Source organism: Megalops cyprinoides, chromosome 20 (genome assembly GCF_013368585.1).
Source record: "Megalops cyprinoides isolate fMegCyp1 chromosome 20, fMegCyp1.pri, whole genome shotgun sequence".
In the NCBI taxonomy this organism is placed as follows: domain Eukaryota; kingdom Metazoa; phylum Chordata; class Actinopteri; order Elopiformes; family Megalopidae; genus Megalops; species Megalops cyprinoides.
This window is the reverse complement of record NC_050602.1, coordinates 5614735-5635229: the sequence shown is the minus strand read 5'-3', so window position 1 is coordinate 5635229 and position 20495 is coordinate 5614735. Positions and strand designations below refer to the sequence as shown.

The following is a 20495-nucleotide window of genomic DNA, read 5'->3' as shown; positions in this document are numbered from 1 at the left end:
AACCCCTCCCACCCTTTGCTCTGATTGATGTAAGTAACAGGATTCTGGCTTCAGTCCACCGCTCTATTGGTAGCTTCTCACGTCTGTCAGCTTTGACGAGTCCCCCTTGTACAAAGCACGGAGTTTGTGGCAAGAACTGGCTGGCGCGGTTTAAATGATGGAGAAAGATGCTGCTGAGCAATAATTTTGTAGAACTGCATGTCTGCTGTTTTATGCATGGCACAATGTCTGCATGTTTTCACATAATAGGCTGTGGCCCTTTACTTTTATAATAAATCCATGTAAAACGTATCACTCCGATTATTTACGGCAACTCTGTGTAGTTTCAGTTCTGTTGTGCAAATAATTTGTTGCTCTATATGTGAAATGCTAAGACTATTACCACAAAGATATATAAGCGAGTGGCTAATTCTAATTTATAAAAAGACCCATTTCGGTGCGCAAGGCTTGCTAAGTAGGCGGAGACATTTGTTGTCGGAGTGATAATGTGTAAATCTCAGCGCTCTTTCATATGTTAATGAATTCTGATATTAAAACGACAGCCTGGTCAAAGGCAAACTTAATTCATATGGGAAAGGCGTTTAAGGAAAGTTCAGAAACCATAAGAGCCCAGTAACAATGTAATTGAATCCCCAGTTTAGCATATCTATCGTTTATGGTTTATATTGTTTACTCTTATGTCGTATTGCAACCGCGAAGGTGTAAACGGCAATTAAATGTATCATACCGAAATGGTTTGTGGAAGGTGCATCGAGGTTTAACAGATATGTCGAGCATGGTGCTTAAGCTGTCGCATCCGGAGGCATTGAAAAACGGATGGTTTCTTCTAACCGTCCAGGTCCCTAAGTACATGCGCAGAATGTATTTTTCTGTTGTAATTGGGACAAGTCGATTTTCATTGTATATTTTGATTCTACTGCGTGATTTAAAATCGTTTTGGAATCCAAACGTATCTGTCTCAGAAATATAAAGCTGTTTAGACTTTGGGGAAGTAGTTACTATGTAACCCAGTTGGAAACTGAGCAGAAGTCCCCTTGCTGCAAAATATTTCAGTTTCACAATTTCACAATCAAATTCTGACAAAGCTGGGGGAAAGTGGTAGTACGTCTTTAATTAGGGAAATGTATCGGTGATACAGTCAAGCTTAAGAATTTCTCATGTTCAGAGTAAGATTCATAGATAGTAAGCCAGCTAAGGCGTACGTATTTGTTTGTCTCACTACGTTGTAAAGCACAATTCAAGCTATTGAAAGACTTGACCCCAGTATTACGCCTGACTAGACCCTAATTGGCATCAACACAATGTCATCCTCCAAAAAGATACCATAGCCTACTGGTAGGCTATATTACTCGTTATTAACAGCACTTTAAAAATCGTATAACCTACATTGTATACCTTCTCAAATATAACGCAAACAAAAATACCTGTAGGATGGACACATGGACTCGTCCATGGAAAACAAAGACATTCAACAAAACTATTAAATGATCCTCATTTCACCAAGAGCCGAAGTATGAATTTGCTTCAGAATTCTAAAGGCATTAATCAAAATCAAGCATGTGCTGTCGAGGACATATATTGAGAAACCAACTCCCCAGAAACGGTAATGCAATGTATTAATCGCTAATGCAGTAATGCATTGTCAGCAAGATCAGTAGTTTTCTTTTGCATATGCCATATGAATCGCCGTTAGTGTCTTGCATTAACTCTGACGGAAGTTGTTGCTAACATTTTAAGTAGAAAACAATGGGAAGCTTCCCGTGAGATGAATTAACGCTATGTCCTAATGATGTTGACACAGCTGCAACTGCTGAGACGAATACGTGCAGGACTTCAGATGAACGGGAATTGTCCGATTTTAATGATAGCCATCAGTCTGTTTCCACGGCCCGGTCCGGGTCTAGTGGTAATTGCTGAGGGCATTTCCACCGTTAAAACAAAACAGATGCACGGTCTTGTTGCTGTAGATGTTCTTGGCACAACTAGAACTAGTGTATAAAATTCCCAGTCTGTATTCGAGGGTGGGCAGTAGTTCGATGCTGGGTTAGACGTTTATTTACCAACTCTACGTTCTGTGTAGGAATTCCAAGGCTTTTCGTTTGTATAGGAGCGCCCTCTGCTGTTGCTATGGAGTTTGCATTTCAGCCACCGTAATATATTCGCTTTGCTTCAGATGCCCCAAGCAAAGTAAAAAGGAAAGAAGCAATCTTCGTCTGCGTTGTCTGTATGCGTTGTTGCTTAAGGTCTTTCTTGCACTGCTCTCTTCGGAGGACGCATTTCTTAACAATTATTACCTGTTTGGCCTGTATTTCTTGGATTTAAGCTTCTTAACTGCATTCACAGTCAGGAATATACTCACATGCTACAGCGATATATTGCCTACTCCAGAGTGATGTCAATTATGTGCTCATCCCCTAACAAATTTAATTATTAATTTAATTTAATTTAAAATTCCGTAAGGGTGACCGTCATGGCTATGAAGGAGGCAAGGAGGTGGAGATAGTTGTAGGGGAGTTATATAACTGGAGAATATAAAATATTGTATATTATATATATAGCTGGGGAAACCTATGCAATTGTAATCGTTCTCTGTTCTCTGCCAAGGAGCTAATGGCCTACATCAGTGAGGGAGTTAATGACGAAGTCTCTGTGGTATTCAGCAATCAGAGAGTATCAATTTTATGAACGAGTAACAAACGAATGTCCATTTGAGCTGATAATGGTAATCTAATTTGAAGATATGCCGTTGGTGGCTTTATAATTAATAACACTAAAACCCCCGGTGGTGATGATTAAGCCAAAAAGTCATTCACGTCCGTTTTCAAAAAGGAGCAGATACTTTGCCAAATTGAATTTAGAATTCAATTAAAGTGCCTCACTCCAGTAACTGTAGTTTCACTGACACCCAGGTATATACCGCCCACTCGTGCAGTCCTAGATCCACCAGAGATTGTGTGGCAGGATGCTGAGAGACGCCGTGAGTCTAATAAAACCAGAATGCTAAAAATGCTACTACTGCTACCGACAGTAATAAAATGAGCAATTTGATTCCATTGTGGTGTCACCCACTGTCTCCTAGGAAGAGATATATTTTTCTGCAAGGGTCACATTGCTCCCGTTTTCTCCTTGGAGATTTGTGTTCCTTCAGGGAGGAGTTGAAATTTGGACAAATCTTTCCAAATTTGCTCAAGAAAAATGCTTTCTTTTTATTTATTTATTTATTGCATTTCAAAATGTAATGTTGCTCTGTCCCAAACTCTGTCTCCATAGCCAGGATTTGCTCACAAAATTTATGCTTTGTCAGTGTTTCTCTTAGTTTTACATTTCTTACTGTGGTCAGATAGTCTGCCATGGTATAATTCCTTTTAGGGCTGGATAGCACGCTGTTTTGCTTTCCCGATGATGCAGGTTTGTTTGTGTTTTGCTATAATTTATCTGTGCGATGTTAGCAGGCATTAGTGCTGTAAGCCTCAGGACCAGCCGACTCAGGGCCTTATTGTGATAGGAATGGGATTTGCTAGTTTGTGGGTGTTTCTAGAATTTAATGGTCATTTAGTGACTGTTAATGTTGCTATCTCTCTCTGTCTACCTCATTTTCCTCTTGCTCACCTCTTTTGCTCTTTCAAACTCTCTTTATCCCTCTGTCACCTTGCTTCTCTCTTACTTCCCTCTCTCTCTCTCTCTCTCTCTCTCTCTCTCTCTCTCGCTCTCCCTGCCTGACAGCTCAGCCCCTCTCGTTGTGCCTCTCCATGGCCCACTGGTGTCACCCTAAGGCCTTCCGAAGATGGCCGCTGACAGTCATCCTGGAGAAGGTCGGGGACCTGTTCCCGACGTGACACCTGACTCCTCGGCTCTGCCAGGACCAAAACCGGGCCTGCGGCCCAGAAGCCTCCTGCGTTAGAAGATCTGTCTGCAAAGGGCATGGAGCAAGAACCCACAGGCAGCCTCAAAGCAATAAGCTCATTTCCAAAGCAGCTCACACCCATCCAGTTCAGTTTGCTTTTGCCTAATCCTATCCATCTGACTTGCTGCTGGTTTGTGTTCTTGAATGAACCCTAGCAGCAGCCATTGCTATTATTGCAAGTAGAGAGACACGTGACAAATTGGCCAGCGAGGTTCCCTATGATGTGGACACAGTTGTTGTGTCCACAGTTGTTGGGATGAATGTTTGCGGCAGCATAGATTGATATGAGTTATGTCATTTGAATGAAGGCTATATCCAGAATCGTGTTGCCAGTTTTACACTGGGTTTGGTGGCGCTGTGGGTGGAGGCCATTTTTCATTGTTGAGAGCAGAAGCATGCTCCATCTTGTTCTCAATGTTACATTACTCTACATGCATTGAGCAGATGTTCATATGCATATCCACTGCAAGAAAGCAGACGTTTATCCATCTAAGTTACATGACAAACAGTGACAGACCAAGTTAACAACATTCCAGACCAGCAAGTGCATGCACAACACCATTCTGTGGTATTCTGGTCATATGTTGTATCAACAACTGTATGAAATATCAGTGCTGTGTTTGACGCTGCACAGTCATTCAGTGAAGTCAATAATAGGCAGCAGTTTGGTGCACTGATGTGCTGGTCAGCAGACTGGGACTCACAAACTGCAGACTGAAGTTGAAGAATCAGGTGGGGTCATTTTTTTCAACTGTTGAGCAAAGCACTCAACCTGAATTGCATCACTAAATATCCAGAGCTGTATAAAAAGAGTTTTTAGAGTTAAAGTCACCCTGAATGATGGTCTTTTACTGAGCCAATAAAGGGATATGGATAACAGTAAAATGTCATAATGTACTGTTCACTCGCGAAACAACTCCAGACAGGTATATTGCCTGGCAGCTTTGTAGTAGTGACCTTTATGTTCCTGTTCACTGTGGTGTGCCAAAAAGTGACATCATTTTAGGGCAAAATGTTGTGGAAGTGAGCTTATCCCTACCTAGGTAGTACCCTTCAAAGTTCCTAAGCTCACATTGTGCCGGGTTGTGATATGAAATATACTAGCATCATGCCAGGCAACTGCTGGTTGAGACACAGTGGTGTGAGAGGTGGGATCGGAAATGGTGGGCTAAGGTAGAGCGCCTGAATTGGCATAATGTGTGTCTACCGGGGTGGGGGCGGTGGTAACTGAATCCGGCCGCGAGCTACATCAATAATGCAACCATGCGGCCAGCGAGAATAGCGGCCAGAGGGAGGAAGCCAAAAGCCTCCACCACTTCTTTTCAGAGTCAGCGAGCTAGCCCCCCAGATCGGGTATCAGCTGAGCGACCAGTCCGAGGGCTTGTGGCACAGGAACTGTCACCCCGGTGGTGTTGGCCGGATTCAGGAGCGGATATCGTGGAGGAAGAAGGGGCGGGTTGTAGGTGGACAGAGCGGAGTGTCAGTATGGATTTCCCCACGGCTCGCTCTGTGCACCGCCGTTGCTAAGACTCCGCTCACATTCAGCAGAGAAGGGAAGGGCGACTCCGATGCACCTCGAAGGCTTTCTCACGGACCCAGCTGTTTCGGTAAGCTGATTACGGCATTAGGCCTCTAATGAAACACTATATCTGCTTTGTTCTGGGGCTTTGGGTCATGTATTTAGACAATACATTGGTGACACTAAAAACTGCTTATGTATTGTTTAGTAGCGTGAAATTAATACGTTTCTTTCCAGCTGACTGGAATTCAGAACATTTTAAGTACGTTCGAAATATTTTTTTTATATATTAAGCAAAGAAATAGGTTTTCTGACTAGTTGCTTTGTTTGTTGTTGTTTCTGAAAACTTACCAAAATGCTTAGTTCTGAGAAAGGCCGGTTTTATTTGTCCCATTCTCCAAGCCAGTTCGTCGTCATCATATCAGGTTGCTGTCTGGGCAACAGGTTTTCAGCTTTGACTGCGGTTTGCATAGAATATGAAGGACTGTTGAGCTGAAACGGTTTATTTCTTTGTGCTGAAAAGCACTGTGTTTGTGTTTATAATATAACGGTGGGATGAATGTTGTGTACAATTGTAATTTTTATTTTACAATAGCTGCCTCTGATTATAATCTGTTATCAGGCATAATAATATGTCTCGTCACACCGAGTGCGGTCTGCAGGTATCGGATCTGTCACTTTGCATGGCAAGCAGCTGCTTTCTGCCACAGTGTACTGTACCGGCACAGAGCTTCCAGTATGTTCCCTGTCACAGTATCCTCCGCGCGTCCGTAATTATGTTCCCTCCAGCGACAGGTTTAATTAGCGTCGCCCTCCTCTTCTGCCAGGTGTTCCGCGTTGGCTTCCCTCCATCCTCTCTCCTAAAAGGCGCCTGTGAAATCCACCGCTCCTCAAGTACCCATGTCTTTTGTCTTCGGGGGCTTTTGTTTCTTGTGTCCAGTGCCAGGGTCACGTGACTGTCTTTTTTTGTTCCCCTGCAGACTGATGGGGTAGGGGGCCACAAAGTGCCCCATATCTTTTGTTCCTTGCTTTCACCCCTCCCCCCGCACTCCGGCAGTGCTCTTAATGCGTTAATTTTATTCTCTTTCCCCTGATTTTGTGTAAGTCGTGGATCCTGTTGACAATAGAGTGGGCGTGAGAGAGAGGAGTCACCCAAAGAGACAGGACCAATCCCACAGAGTCATTCTTACCTAGACAACAATGCATCTCAGCAGATAAACTGTGGGTCGTGCTCATCCCACTATGCCTCTTTCAATGCGGTCCGCCTTATTAGAGCTCACTTTCTTACATTCTTACATTTTCCCAGCGTTTAAACTGCATCCAATGAGTAGAGCTGTGTTAGCATGCCAATGCTAAATCGAGTAGGCCCAAAACTCAGAATCAAGTGTGAATGCATATGAACCTTTTATATCTCTAATATGTATATATAATTTACAATTTTCCATAGTTACCTTAAAATATGTGTCTGATTGCAGCTTGAAATTAAAGTCTAGGGTTTTTATGAGAAAGTCAATATGTATTTGGAAATGAAGGCCAGAGAAAGTGTGTAGCAGGGTGCCAGTGGGCACTTGCAGGGCAGGTTTACAAACGCTTGGCAACACGCGTCCAACCAGATTCTTTTCCCCGTGTTGCACTTTCTGACACAGCGGCCTTAATTGCCTTATGATGGGCCATAAAGCCGCAGGGCGTCTCTGCTGACATGGTGTTACAGGAACGCTGCTGCACGGCCGCCTGAACTCCGGCCCAGGGTGTCGCCGGCGGCGCCACCCCCTTGGCAGGGTCCGGGAGGGCAAAGTTCCGCTGCTTGCACTTCCAGCTCCACAAGCCAGCAGGGAGAGAGCAGGCAGCACTCCAGGGGAGGCCCGGGGGGTAAACGATCCCGCTGTTTCACGTTCGTAATCTGGACGCTCCCGAGCGTGGCGCGATAGGGAAGGGACTGAAGGACAGAAGAGAAACGAGGCCAGAGAAAGGTACGGCTGTGTCTTCGGAGGGGCGTGGAGAGGTGGGGAAGGGTCTTATCCCGGACTGCTATCTTTCCCTTGCGTCTCGAATTCTCAGCATGGGTGTGTGACTGGGGTGCTTTTCGAAAACCTCCCAGTGACATCTCTTCGCCTCACGCCTTTTATTGTGACAGCCACGGTGCTTGACCCTTATGTTTCAGAGGGGCACATTTTATGCAGTCAAGCACTAACTTTGTTTTCTGTTCGGAGCTGTATGGTTGGCTTCATTTCTGATGGCCCGTGCCAGGCACTGGGGCAATGTGAAGGGCAAGTCCTAAAGATCAAAGGGGATCATTTGCTTCGGGCCAAAGCTCTGCCTTTTCAAAAAGCGCTGCTTTTTTGTTTTGTTTTGATTCCTGTATTTCGTGTAAGCAAGTTTGTGCTGCAGACCTTGCATAAGACTGAAGACCTCATTTCTGTGATGCCTTGATTAAGATTAATGATTAAGAAGCCCCGGTGAGGACCGACAGGGTCTCAACTTCTGAGCTGATAATTCTCTGCAGAGACAGTGTTTCTCATTGATCTGAGCCCTTTAGCCAACCCTTACCACCCCCCCCCCCCCCCCATCCTACTCCTGCGGTGTGCTGTAACCCCCCTCTCCTGTCATTCCCAGGTGTGCTAAGCGGTGCGTGACGCAGTCCAGAGTCCGACAGCATGGAGAACAACATCACGCAGATCTCTCGGGAGGACCTAGAGGACCTGAGAGAGGCCTTCAGTAAGATAGGTCAGTGTCTCCCCACTGATTGTGGATCAGTTGTTTTCCTTGGCTCAGGTGTTGCTGTGCACTTTTAAACAGCCTTCCTGCTCGCTGTGCTTAGAGTGCACACTATACCATGACCTGCCTCACGGCATGACAAATCCTCATGTCACATGACACAAGCAGGCATGTCAAACATTGCCAGCTTTTACGGGAATGACAGGTATACTACTAAGACCTATATTGCTTTATGGCACATGAAATGGTATTCGGCATACAAAGGGTAGATAGTTATAGGTATATAAATAGCTATGCAGTCCAGTTTGGATGCAACGTATTCTTTATTTTTACTATTTTCCACATTTTAGAATAGTAGTAAAGACAGCAAAACTGTGAAACAACACAAATTGAATTATGCAGTGACAAAAAAGTGCTGAAAACAAATCAACACTATCTTATATTTGAGATTCTTCAAAGTGGCCAAAATTTTAAAAAATAAATAATTTTTTTTTGAAACTTCAACTTCACTACTTATATTTGTCTAAGAGACAAATTTCAAGCATTTAAGCATAGGTCTTTAGATCAAAATGGCTTTGAATGCATGTTTCCCATCATCTTAATCAGGTGTGTCCAAATTTTTGACTAGTACTCTATAAAGGGTAGTTAAAAATAGTTATAGATAGTAATGAACTTTAAATATATAGCCGTCAAGAGATTCCAATTCTCTGTTGCTTTCAGTGTTTCCACAAAGGCAACATATTTCTCTTTTCAGACATAGACAACAGTGGCTATGTGAGTGACTTTGAGCTGCAGGAACTCTTTAAGGAGGCCAGCTTCTCGTTGCCCGGGTTCAAGGTCCGAGAAATTGTGGAGAAGTTCATCGCCGCCGGTGACACCAACAAAGATGAACGGATCAGCTTCGAGGAGTTCGTATCGGTGAGCTCTCCACCCTGTCCTGTGTGGACCTGCATGCCGGACCCCTGCACGTCACGCCATACTTGCAATGACAGCTCAGGCTGTCAGGTTGCAGCTGATTGGCAGGGCACTAAAGGTGCTGAGGCTTGCAGGTTCAAACTCAGGGTGGGACACAGCTGTCACACTCTAGAGCAAGGTGCAGTAATTTTGACCTGAGTTGCTCTGTAAAAGGAAATTTTTTTACAAATGTAAGTGATCCAAGTCACAGTGGTTTTGAGCATCTGCTACATGAACAAATAATGAATGCAGTGTAATGCGAAATGTCCACTTTGCCGCACTCAGGAGAGTCACATAGCTCTGAGAGTCAGCTCTGAATCTGAACAGAACAGACATTATGTCATGTAGACTGAAATGTGATCAGGACCACTGATAAGTTTTCTCGGAATGTATCCTAAATGTTTTCTCCTCCATTGTCATCCCACGCAGATCTACCAGGAGCTGAAAAGCAAAGAGGTGAGGGAGTCTTTCCGCAAGTCCATCACCAGGAGAGATGGAATCCGATCCTTCGGGGGGACTTCGGGCATCTCCAGTGAGGGGACACAGCACTCATACTCCGGTAACTGCTGATTCTGTGGTTTTTTTTGGCGTGTTTAAAGGCTCATTGGATTGCTCCAATGTGGTCCTCTTGACCTTGTGCTGCAGTCAGGAGTAGAAAACACATCCCATGGTTTCTGCCAATTTCACATGTGTGAGCATTGAGGGAAAGTGAGATAAGTGACCATCAATTACCTGTTGTCATGGTTTGGTAAGCAAGGGCGCCAAGAATCGCAAGGTCCTTCCCTGTGTGGAAGGGCTCAGTTCAAGAGGCCCCATTCAGGACCAGTGTATTTCTGTTGTCTCATAATTGGAGCACTTTCATAATTGCACTTTCCAATTACAAGTTAGTGAAGCATGCTTGACATTTTATTTAATTGTTCACACAAATGCAGCACTGTGCTAAGCAAAATGCCAATTACCATTTTTGGCAGCATTTTCCCCTGTTCCCCCATCTCTTGTGTAAGTGTAAATAAAACACATCAGCACACCTGATGAAGCCTCCTGACACAAATATGTGGAAGGATTTAAAAAATGTGCAAGTAGCAGAAGATACTTTTGTGTCTTGTGCACAACAGATACAGTTTCCTGAAGCTTCAGCACAGTCCTTTGACACGCAGACTGCTCTCTGGCCTTTGAACCATTTGACCATCTCTGTTTTGTCACTTGTCATAATGCTGACCCTCAGACGAGGAGAAGGTGGCCTTCGTGAACTGGATCAACAAGGCCTTAGCGGACGACCCCGACTGCAAGCACCTGGTTCCCATGGACCCCGAAAATGACAGCCTCTTCAAGTCTGTCAGGGATGGCATTCTAGTCTGGTAAAACACGATCAATCAGTCAATCAATCCGTCATTTACTCAAATTGTATTACATCTAGCGCAAGATTAACAAAGTAATCATCAGAATTTTACAGAGCATGTTGCACTGCATCATTGCAAGTGGAATAACATTAATAACAAGGAGGAATAAAGATGCCCTTGGCAAAAGTGGAGAAATCACCAGAGATGATATTCACAAGTAATGAGATGTACTGTACCTGTACTATGCTACTCGGTAGACAGAAAAGTGATTTGATTTAACACCTTACTGTTGCATAAGGTAAAGTGTCATATAAAATATTTTCCCGTTAGAAGATTAAAAACTCATAAAACTGCTGTAAAAAAAAAGCCACACAGATAGTGTTGGTGCTATATCTGAGTGGCCTTTGTAATGCCGTATACTTCATGTCACATGGCTTGCTGTTGGTTTCACTTTTTGTCTGTCTTCTGACAAGCTGCCAAAAGCACAAACATTGACTCAGAATAGAATTGTGCCACACTGGTCTTATTGGAGCTAATGTGTGCATTTATCAGCCAAACATGCAGAATGTTGTTGTCAAAGCTGATGTATAAAAGTCCAAGGTTATTTCATATATCAAAAAAATTTTACATTATCAAAGTGACTTTGTTCATTAAATTTATTAGATTGGATTTATTATGCTATAATACTTCATGTGCAGAAAGACGATGTCTTTTTGTGTTCTTCAGACTATTGTGAAGGGCTCTGTGACAAATTACTTGTAAGGATGTGATAAACAAATTAAATTAGATTGATTAATTGACGTGAATGCAAGGCCTAGCACCATCTCAGTATGTTGTGTTGGATATCACATTTTTGCATTGGTGTAATGTGTTTTTTTTTCAGCAAAATGATTAACTTATCCCAACCAGACACAATTGATGAGAGAGTTATAAACACCAAGAAGCTAACAACATTCACCATGAATGTGAGTACCACATACAAGCCCAAGCTGATGTGTTTGCCAGGAATGCCTGATACCTAGTTACTTGTTACTGTTACGAATCACTGCTAGTTACTGTCCATTTGTCTTTGCTTCCCCTTTTATTCAGCTCTGTTGCAATGCGATCATTACATTAAAGATGCTGTTCAGTTTCAGTTCAGTGCAACCTAATAGTTCCCATCACTCAACATAGAAAGCTTTCAAAAATATGGCTTGTAGGTGCGTTCATGGTCCATGTTCAGAAAGTTACAAAGTTTTTTCCAGAACATATGAAATGCATTAAACATACACGTTATATGAGATGACCTTCAGATGAACCCTGTTAATATCAACGTTACAACCCCCTTCATCTCACATTATGTGAGCACACCATGTTAAATGAACTCTTTCAGTATCACCTGGAAACTTTACTGAAAGTAAAAGTTTAGCACTCTGTACTGGAAGGGTGATACTAAGCAGGTTACAGCGTGCTGATAAGATTTCAGTCCCAGGTGCCCTTTCATTGAGCGTGCCACATCACCCCGCCTCACATGTGACAGAGGGGGGCCAGCGGACTGGTGGGTGCTGTCTGGACAGCCAGAGTCTCTGTGTGTACCGCAGGAGAACCTGATGCTGGCCCTGAACTCGGCTTCGGCCATCGGTTGCACTGTGATCAACATCGACGCCCACGACCTGCAGGCCGGGAAGCCTCACCTCGTGCTGGGCCTGCTTTGGCAGATCATCAAAGTCGGCCTATTCGCTGACATCGAGATCTCCAGGAATGAGGGTGAGGGTGGCCTTTTTGTTCATTTCAGTCATCAAGCAGCCATTGTAAAACGCTTCCCACAGCGGGCAGAACATCGGAGTTTCTGGCCATCCTCTGTTGCATACTGTTGAATTCAGCTAACTCATTACGACAGAAGAATCTTTCCTTTGCCTATACAATATATCACTGTAGGGTATTATTGCCTCTTGACACTAGCAGTGTAATTTCTTTTAGCGTAGCACTTATTCTGTATTCATTGTGTCACTGGTTATTGTGCATTTCATTACATTGTAGTATATGCATTTATTTGATGTTCTTATCGAGAGCAACTTCCATTACAGAAGGGAAGAGAATGAAACAGAAGTGTATCACCAGCAACAGAGAAACAGAACAGTATTATAATACTGTGAGGTGACCATGAGTTTAACATGTCTGCATGTGGTCAGTCATTTCCTGAATGCACTGTGGTCCACGTGGCTTTAATCTATGCGCTCTTGCACCTTTGCTTTGCTAATTGTTCTGAATCGGAACATCTGCGAAATGATTCTGTTTTCTCTCGAATGTTCTCCCCGTCGCTTTTGGCAGTGGGGGAGGGACAGGGTGTGTGGACATGAAAAGAGATGCCCGGAAGTCTCAGCCACGGTCCCATACTAAAACCTTTTGATAAGATGATTTAAATGGAGCCTAATGTCGAGATTGTCCATGTTTAACTGCACTGAAATGGAAAGCAAGATTAGGCAGTAGTGGGTGAGAGTGAGGGGGGACTGTGGGTGCATGTGTGCACAATTATCAAAGATATTATATCAGTAGTTACTGTCAGGGGCGTTTTCTAGCTGTTGAAAAGATCAGGGGCTAAGTCAAGTTTGCCTGGGTCTTGTCTTTTTTTGAAGGGAGATCAGCAACGATAGGTTGGGGAGGTTATATCTACCTTTATAAGAAATTAATATTATCACACCTTCGGACGCTGCAAGTCAAGTTCGGCGCTGTCAGTGGGGCGCTGTCTGTCTGTTGTTTTGCTTTTCAGGGCGAAAATATTGGGGACTAGGCTTAAAATATTCGGGGCTATAACCCTGAATGATTGGACCTAACGACACTACTGGTTAATGTATTTTTAGTCTCTACAGAGAATGTTTTCTTACTGGATTGTTGACTCTAATAGTATCAGCCAGATGCTTGTCAGAATTCATATTCAGTCTGTGCCTCTGTGTGTATGCTTGTGTGTGTGTGTGTGTGTGCATGGGTGCGTGTGTATGTGTGTGTGCGTGCATGCGTGCGTGTGGGTGTGCGTGTTTGTGTGTGCGCATGTGTGTATATGGGTGTGCACGCATGTGTGTATGTGTGTGTGTCTGTGTGTGTGTGTTTGTGTCTGTGTGTGGGTCTTCAGCACTCATCGCTCTCCTTGGGGAGGGGGAGGAGCTGGACCACCTGCTGTCCATGTCGCCGGAGGAGCTGCTGCTGCGCTGGGTCAACTATCACCTGGACAATGCAGGCTGGCAGAGAATCGCAAACTTCAGCGAAGACATCAAGGTGCTGGCCCGCCACGCCGACTCGCCCTCTCCGAGCTGTGTCCGTGCACGAACTGCGCATAGGCATTCCACGAATGAACTGCCTCTTATCTGTTTCAGGACTCCAAAGCCTACTTCCACCTGCTCGACCAAATAGCGCCCAAGGGGGAGTGTGATGAAGAGCTGAGGATCTTTATCGACATTTCAGGAATAAACGTAAGGGAGAGAACAGAGCCGCACGCTGCCTGAGTGTGCAGGCGCTTTGGAAAAGCATTGCTGCTGTAGAAACTGCTGCTTCATGTAGGACATGCTGCACGTAGACACAGATGTGAGGCAAAGCATGGGTGAATAGAAACATAACGTGGTTGAATGCAAACAGATATGGGTGAATACAAGCATAGAGATAGGTGAATACAAATAGAGATGGGTTAATAAAACAGAGAAGGGTAAATACCCATTGGTAAATACCCAGAGATGAATGGCAGCATAGCATAGTGGTAAGGAGAAGGGCTCATAACTGAAAGGTTGCTGGTTCAATTCCCTACTGGGGCACTGCTAGGGCAAGGTATTTAACAGTAAATACGCAGCTCTATAAATGAATAACATGTGAAAATGGCAACCCATGTCAGTCAGTCTTGATAAGAGTGTCTACTAAATGGCAATAATGTAATGTAATAATGTTAAAACAAACTTAGAGATGGGTGAACACAAATACAGAGATGGGTGAATGCAAACAGAAATGGGTAAACACAAACATAGAGATATGTGAATCTGCAAAAGGATGGGTAAACACAAAGAGATGGGTGGCAATACACATTGGGTGATGGGTGAATAGATATATGGATTGGCGGGCGAACACAAGCATGTAAACACAGACACCAGCATCAGTTAAAGGGAAGGGCCAGCCCAGCTGAGAGATGAAGTGCTAACTGTACACACATAGCCACACGGACAGACGGAGGGACAGATGTGTGGACTACATACTCACAGGGATCGCTGTCTGTCCCCAGGAGCGTGACGATGAGCAGAGGGCGGAGCTCATGCTGAGACAGGCGGCGCGGCTGGACTGCAGGCAGTTCGTCACCCCTCATGATGTGGTGGCGGGGAACCACAAGCTGAACATGGCCTTCGTGGCCAACCTGTTCAACACGTACCCGGCCCTGAATAAGCCCAGCGACAATGGCATTGACTTGGCCCTGCTCGAAGGTGGGTGTCGGAGACTCGGCCTCTCACGCAGATGAAAATGACGTTGTGCACATTATGACCACTAGGGGACACTCAGCTCCAGAATGAACTTTGGAGAACGGTGAAGTCCAGTTTAATGGTTCCCGTAACAGTGTGTAGAGCTTGAGCCAGTCAGGTTAGACATTAGTTGCGGACCAGAGACAACCAGCCCAAATAGTGAATTCCTCAAGGGTAGCCAATTGCCATCAAATATACAAGTATTTGAAAGAGGAATGTTCAATCATGCAATAAGTAAATAAAAAGAGGCCAATCCTTGAACTAAAAATGGTCAAAGCTGGATATGTTCAGACACACACACTCAAATTTAATAAGAATGTTTGTGTGTATATATATATATATATATATATATACATATATATATATCCAACTGATCAAATTTAGTTCAAGGATTGTCCTTTCTGTATTCTGTATTTACCTGTCAATCAGTTAGGAAATTAGCAATCAAGTCAGAGGGTACTATTAGTGGGTGTAGTACAGGGAACTTCAAATCCTTTGATGTTTATGAGCTGAAATTCTAAGCTTTCCACAGACTGTTTCCCAACAGCCCTCAAATGTGCGGTTGCAGCTTTATTGCCTAAGACCCATTGCCTTAACTTTGGCTCGTAGAAGTAATGACTCAGAATTGATGGGCTTCCTTGTTTGTTCTTTTCCTCTCTGTCTCACCAACCCAGATCTGACCCCTCCCATTGTAGGTACTGTGTTCAGTCATCGCCTGTGCAGAATGCCCTTTCCTTTACTGTCTCTTCCCTCACCGCCGCTCCCCCTCTGTCTTGCTTAAATGTGGTGTCCACAGTTTCTGATTCATGCGCTGGGTGGAAAATGAGCTGTTCCGCGCTCCGCATTCCACCCTTCCACGGAGGTGCCGCTCTGCAGCCTCTCTGAGCGCCCCGTTCCAGATGGTCTCGATTTGTCCTCGTCGTTCCTGTGTTCCGTTCTGTTTCGGTTTTCGTCTGGGTTTGTTTGATCCCGTCGACTCTCCGCTGCATAGCCTGGAGCTGAAAATGCTTGGACGTGGCTATTTGTCAGCGCTGATTTCCCTCTATCACTCCAATACACAATTGCTGTGTCAGCAGATACATAATGCAAAGGCTGTATATTTCTCAAGATATTTCTCAAGACTGAAGCTGTATACTTCCCAAAACCTCATATACACACACACTAATATGTGTGTATATATATATATACATATATATATATATATATATATATATATACATATATATATACATATATAAAACATATACACACACAGAGAAAGAGAGAGAGAGAAATGGATGTTCTGTGTATATGGTAGGAGGTTGTAAAAGTTTTAAGTAAACTGGGGAATAATACAGGGTTATGTAATAATGTGGATGTTCTTCCTATGGCTGTGATACTGTACACATTTGTCTGTATATACTATCCTTGTTCTTTATATATACTCTCCTTGCTCTTGTGGTTTGTGTTACAGCATGCACTGTCTGACGTGTGCTCAATGCATCCATATATCCTTTACTGCAAATAAACCTGGATTGCTGGTTGGACATTAATATCATGTTTATGTGAGATGTGTAAATCTCCACATATAACAGTGGACTCCGGGGCTTGATGCTCAACTCGACCCTGTGTCATGATGTAGCATTTGAAGCTTTAAAGTTTATGCTGTTCATTAGCATTAAAACACACAGTTCAGGGTAACCTTGGCAATGTGGAAATGGACCAAAGGCCCCAGGTAGGCTCGCTGGTTGCAGTGTCATACGCCTGAGTGCTCTTCTCTGGCTGAGTGTCACCACTGCCATCCTCACAGGGGAGTCGAGAGAGGAGAGAACCTTCCGGAACTGGATGAACTCCCTGGGCGTGACCCCATACGTCAACCACTTGTATCGGTAACACCACAATATCTCTCATTACTATCACAACAGCAGCAAATATGAAGCTTTTATCATTATTACTTCTTTATTTGGCAGATATGTTAAAAGCCCAATATAGCATATTAGATACATTAAATGCATATATCCCTGGAGCAGTTAGCATATCTTCAGGTACAGAACAAATAGTACCTCAAGCCTAAAGATGAAATGGAAGTAGTTTACTTTAATTACTTAATTACCCAGACCCTCTGGGGAAGTTTATTTAAATGCAGCTGAAGGTTATTGTATTACCCCATTTTTCCACATTATTACCCCTTTACTCTCAGCTGTTAAGTAAATGGAACTGCTGAAAAGCAGTGCTCTTCATAAACATGCAACGTTAATTGTTTTAGTGTGCATATAATGCAGTCCCTAATAATGATCCAAACCACATTTAACATCATAATGCTTCTTATACTGCAGAAAGGGGGTGCGTGTTATTTTTTCAGCTGACTGCTGACTGCCAGAGCAGGCTTTTGCTCTTAGCAGACTGTGTCCGCACTGAGCTGAATGTCTCTCATTCCAGTGACCTGGTGGATGCCCTGGTCATCTTTCAACTGTATGAGAGAATCCAGGTCCCCGTGGACTACAAGAAGGTCAACCGACCTCCGTATCCGGCCCTGGGTGCCAACATGAAGAAGGTCAGTGGGGTGCACCATGCAGAGGATACAGCTGTGACTGGAGTGGACTTGTGGCATAATCACAATATTTGGCAGGCTCTGGTTATGCACTTTTATTAGCTGTTGGCTCAGCATATTCTTTTTTCAGGTGACTCACGCCTCTTACATTCTTAATATTGCCCTGTTCTAGAGGGATATTAACTGAAGAGTTTTGTTGCACTTGCCAGGGGTTTGAACCTGCAGCTTTTGCATGAAAGGCGGTAAACAGAAAAGATTGATGACTGTGGAACGTCTTTAATGCTTGTTGAACTGCATCAATGTTCACCTGCTACAATGATGGTACTATTTTTATGTGGTTTAAACCACGGGTCTATTCATATTTTTATGTAAAAATTAATCACTCAAACAAGAAATTGAAAAATTATTATGAGCACCTGTTGGGTCAATTTTAACAATTTTCTTGACAAACACCAGATGTTTCACTATCTGGAAGACGAAGCCTCAAGCAATCTTCAGAACATCCGGTTCAGATTGCTGCCCTAATTAAATCAGATCCCATGTCACAGTGCTCTGTTTTGATACTGAAGATATGACATGAATTTAATGAAGATCTGTCAGATGTTGAGATCAATCACGTGGAAGCCACAGTCTGAAGGAACTGCACGTTAACGCAGCTTAGACACTGAGAGGAAAAGTCTCGGATTCGAAAGCAAGCAAACCAGATGCCGAACGGAACAAGTTTGGCAGATAATTTAAAAATCTGTGAAATGTTTAAACACGTGCAAGCACTGTCTTTGTCTGATGACAGATGACGCATATATTTTTCACCGCTGCCATGAGGAGTCATCCAGACATTTGTTTGTCTCTTGTAGCTTGAAAACTGTAACTATGCAGTGGACCTCGGAAAAAGGGAAGCCAAATTTTCCCTGGTGGGAATCGGCGGAGAGAACATCAATGAGGGTAGCCAGATGCACACCCTGGCCTTGGTCTGGCAACTGATGCGGAGGTACGGGATTGCCTGTCGGCAGCTCCACGTCTTACAAATGTTCAGCTTGGCCTTACCGTCGTAATTGCCCTAGAGCAAAGAGCTGATTCAGGGTCAGATAGCGTGGATGGGGGTGGCCGCTGTTGCACCGATTTGCCCATCCCACTGTGTGTTTACCCGGTCCGTTCGCTTCACGCTCAGGTACACCTTGAATGTTCTCTTTGATCTTGGAGATGGCGAGAAGGTCAACGACCAAACCATCATCAACTGGGTGAACACCACTTTAACCCAAGGGAAGAAGAACACAACCATCTCCAGCTTCAAGGTAACTGGGTCGGGTGTGTTACACATTTTGCATGATTCCTCCTTTTGCTGTGTCATCTTGGTGCTGTTGTCATAAATCTGCACTGCAGATGTTCTGGTCTAAAGGTTATATCCCCTACGGTGTTACATCACATGCAATCTGTGGTCTGCCTACTTCCACAGTTGGATTTAACTAATGCTGCCTGTTGCAATGTCCCTCTCACTTGTCTAAGGGGTACAGCAGCAATGTCCCATATGGGATACTCACCTACAGCCCTTAGGTTATAAGTCCAGTGCTCTAACCATTACAATGTAGGCCTATTCCATTACAATATGATCAGTACTATATGATGTTGGTGATCGGTTGCATGAATATTATTTCAGGACAAATTGATAAGCACAAGCCTTCCTGTCATCGATCTGATCGACACCATCGCTCCCAACGCCATCCGAGAGGAGATGGTCAAGAGAGGGGAAATGACAGCCGACGACAAGCTGAACAACGCAAAGTAAGATTCACACCCCGGAGTGACCTAAACGTTCAAGCAAAGGGCGTCAGAGTAGGCTCCATGGAAAAATAAGCCTGTTTGGTTGTATGTACCAGTCAGCCTCATGAGAACTGTTGAGATGGTGCATGCTTGGTATGTCCAACCAAACAAAATAAAAAAGGGAAACTTCAGTTCAGTTCTTCAGTTTAGTTTGTTATGACAGCCCTTTGTAGTGCATGGGCAAATGTTCAAATGTGGTGTAAGGTTTCCTGTACATGCTATTCTTTGTGTGGCCTTACTATGTGTCCATATGTACCTTAGGTTTGTAAATCACTCTGAATAAGAACATCTGGCCAAATCGTTACATTTTTGTTTCCCAGAGATTGGCCTAACGTGCCCATTAGATATGCAGGTATGTACTCCTCTGTGCAGTGTCCCCCTTCACCCAGGGCTGGCGCTACTGGCTACTGGCTGGCCCAGTTGTCTCCTTATATCCCGATGTCTACATAATAATTATTACGTTTTTTTGAGATATGATGTTTTGTGCACTCCTCTGCATTTTCTCCAGGCGCCCAACCTGCCTTAACTCCACCGTTATTTTTAATATTAATATCCACAATTAATAGTTTTTCCTGCTTTTCTCACAGGTACGCCATTTCCGTTTCTCGTAAGATCGGGGCGAAAGTGTACGCTCTGCCCGACGACCTGGTCGAGGTGAAGCCGAAGATGGTGATGACGGTGTTCGCTTGCCTGATGGGCAGAGGGCTGAAGAAAGTGGATGGCTGAAACCCCCCCCCCAAACAACACCTGCCCATCTGCAGTGATTTTACTCCACCCCTGATGTAGACATGCCCCCTCAGAATTCTTATTATACAGCGAATGTCTCATGACATTTCTTAATGTGACTTTATATCCGCTTGTGTTGAAACAGCTAGACTATGGTTCTTGTATGAAAAGATGCAAAAATGAGACGCTGTTTGTTTCACTCCTGAAATGTTCTAAAATAATAATAAAAATGTGAATTTCCTTACCATTTTTTTTTTTTTAATATTTTCAGGTTGTGTGAGATGGGCAAATGATAAAAATCTGTCTCACACTTCCAGTTCCTGAATTTACATAAGGAAGCAAATTTGCACATATCTATGATTTTACCTAATTCTATATTCTATATTTAAATGTACAGTGATTAGATTGCATGTGTTTTGTGTCTTGTTTGTTGCAGCTGATGGTTAGTATGGCTACTTACCAAAGGCTGTCACCAAAAAAACATGGCATATTTTAGGAGATTGGGGACAGGGGATAT

The 20495-nt window shown here is 43.7% G+C and overlaps 1 protein-coding gene across 1 annotated transcript; it reads left to right on the top strand.

Moving 5' to 3' along the window:
* The first annotated feature begins 7278 nt into the window (after window positions 1-7278).
* On the top strand, window positions 7279-20042 carry pls1 (plastin 1 (I isoform)). Its single transcript, XM_036554394.1, has 16 exons — window positions 7279-7393; window positions 8037-8147; window positions 8893-9056; window positions 9522-9651; window positions 10318-10450; window positions 11316-11397; window positions 12013-12178; window positions 13542-13684; window positions 13783-13878; window positions 14673-14868; window positions 16694-16772; window positions 17323-17437; window positions 18289-18422; window positions 18603-18726; window positions 19089-19213; window positions 19840-20042. The coding sequence occupies exons 2-16, from the start codon at window positions 8078-8080 to the stop codon at window positions 19976-19978; spliced, it is 1896 nt and encodes a 631-aa protein (XP_036410287.1). The 5' UTR covers window positions 7279-7393; window positions 8037-8077; the 3' UTR covers window positions 19979-20042.
* The last annotated feature ends 453 nt before the right edge of the window (window positions 20043-20495 follow it).

Coding starts and splice junctions, on each gene's coding strand:
- pls1 (XM_036554394.1), top strand. CDS start 8,078: ATGGAGAACAACATCACGCAGATCTCTCGGGAGGACCTAGAGGACCTG. Junction 16,773..17,322: donor TACGTCAACCACTTGTATCG/GTAACACCACAA, acceptor CTCTCATTCCAG/TGACCTGGTGGATGCCCTGG. Junction 18,727..19,088: donor CAACCATCTCCAGCTTCAAG/GTAACTGGGTCG, acceptor ATATTATTTCAG/GACAAATTGATAAGCACAAG.